We start from the raw sequence: 5,328 nt of genomic DNA, 5'->3' as shown, positions 1-5,328 counted from the left end.
GGTTTTGAGGAGGTGAAGATGGACAGTGCCAAGAATAGATTTTGTCTAGAGACTGCTGTCTACAGCACATCACTCTGGAAAATTGTCCCCGGTCACCTGCAGCAAACGCTAGAAGTCGTATATTATCTATGAGTTTAAGGCCAGTATGCACAATGTTGCCCCAGGATATGGTTCTAAAACAAGGCTTCATTTTTTAAAATTAAATTAATTTGGGGATTAGACTGATTGGAATGTGATTCAATCACAAAATATTATGAGTGAGGGGCCCTAGACATACAACCTGGCTCAGAACAATACGTAATCTGACCAGCTCACACCACCTTTCCAAAAAAGTAAACCTTTCCCTGATAAAAACCTACTAAATATACTACCAGCATACTTTTAAAAGCAGGATTTCAAAGAACAAAGCCAGAACTTGTTGAAGCCAGAGCTGATGTCTTTTCAATCAGTTACTTTGCTGAACTTTAGGAATGTGTAACTAATAAGGGCGCCTGGGTGGCTCAGTCAGTAGAGGGTCTGACTCTTGGGTTTTGGGTTTTGGCTCAGGTCACGCTCTCATGGGTTAAGAGATTGTGTTGGGCTCTGTGCTGGGCAGGGAGCCTGAGATTCTCTCTATCCTTCTATCCCTCCCCACCGCTTGTACTCTCTCTCTCTCTCTCAAATAAATAAATAAATCTTTAAAAAGATAAAAAGAATGTGTAACTTATATATATATATATATAAAAAAAACACTTTCTTTTTTTAGCCTTTCTCTTTCCACCATCTTGTGAGAATAGTGACAGACAGGCTAAAGAACAGAGGAAAATGATACTTGAGGGAAGAGCACAACGTGACGTGACAGAAAGGGTTTTTGAAGCTGTGTTTGGAAGCCTGTGCAGGGTGCCCACCTGTGGAGGCCTGCTAGGAACAGGACTCCTAAAACGACACTATGTCTGGAAGGCTGTGGTCCAAGGCCATTTTTGCTAGCTGTAAGCAGGGTGTCTGGAACCAGAGGGAGCACACAGCTTTTCTTAAGACTGAAGGGGTTTATGCTCTAGATGAAACTGAATTCTATCTAGGCAAGAGATGTGCTTATGTGTATGAAGTAAAGAACCACACAGTGACTCCTGGTGGCAAACGGAACAAAGCTAGAGTAAATGGGGGAAAAGGAACTCGTGCTCATGGAAATAGTGGCACAGTTCATGTCGAATTCCAAAGAAACCTTCCAGCTAAAGCCATTGGCCACAGAATCTATGTGATGCTGTACCCCTCAAGGATTTAAACTTAATGAAAAGTAAATAAATAAAGGTGTAGATTTGTTCTCTCGTAAAAATTTTTTTTTAATTTACTTTCTATATTATCATTTCCTGAAAAAAGTAAAATGTCTCTGTGATACCTTTATAAGCAACTCTAAGTTTGACTGGTAATTTGTGCATCCAGATTATGCTCAGCAAAGCATGAATCATATAGATCCCATTATGTGATTATGCAAATGCACACTAAATATACAATTACAAGCATATATGGGCAGTGAAATTTAATTAATCATTATGACTTAGTTCACTTGCCCAATGTAGTTTTATTAACTAACAGTCCACAGATGTGTTTCCTCTCTTGATTCATTTACATTTTAATGCCATGTAGAAATGATAAATTATTGTAACAGCAGACGATAAAAACAGATGGAATAAACATAATTGAACCCAAGATGATTTACATAGGTTTGAATTGAGCAGTTTGTGTATTTAAGTCAGTATTAAATGCTTTATTCTTATATTGTGGCTATTTAGGAAGAATTTCACACACACACACACAGGCATTCAAGCCAGCCAAGGGCATTTATAAATGCATATTTAGGGGCACCTGAGTGGCTCAGTTGCTTAAACATCTGCCTTCGGCTCAGGTCATGATCCCAGGGTACTGGGATCGAGCCCCGTGTCAGGCTTTCTGCCCAGCAGGGGAGTCTGCTTCTCCTTCTCTCTCTGCCCCTGCTCCTATGATCTCACTCTCTCTCTCAAATAAATAAATAAATAAATAAAATCTTTAAAAAATAAAATAAAATAATAAGTAAATAAAAATGCATATTTAAAGGATATTAAATAGCTTTTAAAATGATGAGCAACCACTAATTGTACTTAAAGGTATAAATAATAAAAGAAAAATGTGATCAAAAGGATCAGACAGAGTAACCTAGTGATTATAAAAATTATCAATAAACACTTATGCTAAGTGAAGTGAACATTTGACAAATTACCAGGTATAATTGAAAATCTCAGCCACTTATAGATTACATTGTCTCCTGGAGGGCTGCATTCCAAACTTAAATAATTGATGATCTTTCTAAAGACGAAATCTAAAACCATCAGAATCACTTCATTCCATTCCAAAATAGTATTTGTGTGTGTGTACATGTGTATGCATCCCCGAGTCTTTTAATGGGCATACATTTGAATTGACATACAGAACTATTACTCTTGTTTCTTTGAAATCCCATCAAATAAAATTGCAATTACATTAAAAAGTCAATATTTGGGGCATCAAATTTCTCTGGTGTCAAAAAAGTGAAGAAAACTTGTTCTCATTTGTCAAAAAAAGATTACAGGAACAGCAGAAGACAGGAACTGGTTACCAGAAAATGACTGCTCAGTGGTCCGTGGAAAGCCTTCCTTCCCCTGTTTATATCATATGATATTCCTGGCGGAATCCTCCTTTGGTGGGAAATAGAGGATTATAAATGTGTGGACTTCAAACTACCTTCGCTCTCCTTGAACAGTTATTTTCACCATAATTCATCTCTCACGTGGTATCCTCAACCTTAATACTTTACTTCTAACTTTATGTGCATGGTGCTAAAAGAAAGAGCCTAAAATTGTGTGAAAAACAGAAGAGCATTTTCTTCTCTTTTTTTTTTTTTTAGGATTTTATTTATTTGTCAGAGAGAGAGAGAGAAAGAGAGAGAGCACGCGCGCAAAACCAGCTGAGCAGGGAGCCCAGTGCAGGACGCAATCCCAGGACCCTGGGATCATGACCTGAGCCGAAGGCAGATGCTTAACCAACTGAGCCACCAACGCATCCTGAGAAGAGCATTTTCTAAAACTGAATTAATTTAGAGCCAAATATGGATTTTTTTTTTTAACTTTAAGGATAGGTATTGAGCTTCATCTTGCCATATTGCAGAAAAGAAATTTTTTTTAGCCCTGGACTGCCCAGAAGTATTTGAGAACTGGGTTTACCCTTTCAGGTTAAAAAGGTCAAGTGTGTCTGCTATGAAGTCATTAAGGCTAATGAATATTGCAATGTCAGGAGAAGTGGGTCTTGAAAGCTACACCATCTAGGGAACAAGGGCGAGCTGGAGACAAGTCAGCTGTAAAGTTAAGATTGAGGTTCATCAGAAGCAGCAGAACTAAAGTGGGCGAGAACCAACCACTTGGCAAACAACAGACAGGGGTGTTTTGTTTATTTTGAAACTTGCAAAAAATTAGAAAGCCAAGCAGGTACAGTAAAATAGTTGCACTAGAAAGAAAATGATAATTACTATTTACACGAGGAAATCACATATTGTTCTTTGGCCACAGTCATCATTGGTGCTTGAGGTAAGTACAGTGGCTTATTTTTTATTTCTAATTCTATTTCTGAAATAAAAAGATACAATGGACTGTGGAACATGGATGCCCCGTCTCTCTCCATACCCACACCTCAATCTGCGTTCGCTGCCGTAACCCCTTCCTGCACCATTTGTATGTTCTCAGTGCTGTCAAGGAGGCTCTGCAATGCTTGAAAATAAAACAAAATAGTTGTGATGAATCAGATACGAAAACTAGCTACCTTAGATCTTCATGAAAAACTTAAAACCTGGTAATTTCTAGGCTTTATATCTACCCTGCGTTGTTGGCAAATACGCATTTATTAGCTTACATTTCCTTAAGTAACCATAAGAAGGTCTTAAAATCCTGCCAACATTTTCTGGGAATTATCAAACTTTTCAGTATTACATACTATTAAGCTACTGTTATTGGTAGCGATGGAAATTTTGCATTTTCAAAAATAAAAAATAGTTTCATAACAGCAAGTCTTTACTCTCTACAGTAATGCTTGGTTTCTAGAAACTTTGATACCCATAATGAAGTAAGTAAATTACATTTGATAGTGTTATCACACCATCTTTGTGCCAATGCTCAAAAGCTGGGTGAAGACCTCAAGCCAATGTCCTGTATGACTGGACTGATATGCTGAAGGGACCATCAGAGCCACATTCTATCTGTACTGCCAACTCTGCCTGCATTTGCAGTGACAATTTCCATCTCCACTTTACCATTGTAAAGAAGTGTGCTCAGAATGGTTTCGATGTCAACCATGGAAAATACTACCTTGCAAATTCCCTGTTCATAGGTATATTTCCAAACATTATTAATTGAGTAAATGTATGATCTCTATCACAGAATCCTGTTTTTGCCTTCATTCATAGAAATTTAAAATACTGTTGTTGCAGCACCTTTACAAATTTGATTCGAAACTGTGGTAGCCGTGCAGGGCTCCAGCAATCACGCAATCAGACTACAGATTATTTTGCATATACAGCTTCTTTGGGTTTCCAGAGGTTTAATAATTTTGGTAATTTGTTCCGATTGGCTTTGTTGCTGTTCTACCTTCTAGTTCTTTGGCATTTTTGTTGATTTCTGCTCAGAGCAAACTGCGTTTTTTGTTAGATTATCATAGCTCTACATCTTCCATGATTTAATATGCTAGTTTCTCTTGGTTGTCTGAGCCCTTCAATTTATCAGCATTTTGAGATTTTTTTTTTTTTTAAATCCCAAAAGACCAAAAGAGATCCAACTCACCCGCAGTTAGAGGTTTCTGGGCAACTACATGCCCTGTGGAGTTTGACATTAGGCATTTCCTTCTGAACTACTTGGTCCACAACACCTTGAGGGAAACTGGGGACATAATTCTACCAATCTATTTTCTGTCTCAGTTGGATGCATGTTCATTGGTTGATCCTTCACCTTCAACTTAGCCATAAACAAATGGTGCTGACTCCAAAGTCAGTGATGTAATTTTTGTGCAGAGTGTGCTAAATGAAATATAACTTCCAGATCTGCGCTGAATGCTTAACACGCCTCATTTTATGACTGATCATAGGCCCTCTCCAGAATTCACCGCTCAGTGCCCTCCAGCTGTGTTATGCTCGAAATTTCTGCAGCCACTTTTCCTTCCTTTAACAAAGGAAGTTCATTCCTGCTCTAGAAATACAGCCGCTGTTTCTAGAAATCTCTGCTCCAAAATCTTCCTTACTTGCACCTTCCTACCATTTCAGTCTCAGATGAAATGTCAGTGGTGCCTTACCTGATT

The 5,328-nt window shown here is 38.2% G+C and overlaps 1 protein-coding gene across 1 annotated transcript; it reads left to right on the top strand.

Annotated features, from left to right (window-relative positions):
- The first annotated feature begins 928 nt into the window (after positions 1 to 928).
- Positions 929 to 1,298, top strand: LOC113266265 (60S ribosomal protein L35a-like). The gene has a single exon (XM_044389406.2). It carries the CDS (start codon positions 929 to 931, stop codon positions 1,259 to 1,261), a length of 333 nt encoding a protein of 110 aa, XP_044245341.1. The 3' UTR covers positions 1,262 to 1,298.
- The last annotated feature ends 4,030 nt before the right edge of the window (positions 1,299 to 5,328 follow it).

Source organism: Ursus arctos, unplaced genomic scaffold, assembly GCF_023065955.2.
Source record: "Ursus arctos isolate Adak ecotype North America unplaced genomic scaffold, UrsArc2.0 scaffold_3, whole genome shotgun sequence".
Classification (NCBI taxonomy): Eukaryota; Metazoa; Chordata; class Mammalia; order Carnivora; family Ursidae; genus Ursus; species Ursus arctos.
Note: the sequence above shows the minus strand (reverse complement) of the source record. Positions and strands in the feature narration are given on the sequence as shown.

Bases quoted from the DNA above. Each gene is read 5' to 3' on its own strand.
- LOC113266265 (XM_044389406.2), top strand. From the start codon at position 929: ATGTCTGGAAGGCTGTGGTCCAAGGCCATTTTTGCTAGCTGTAAGCAG.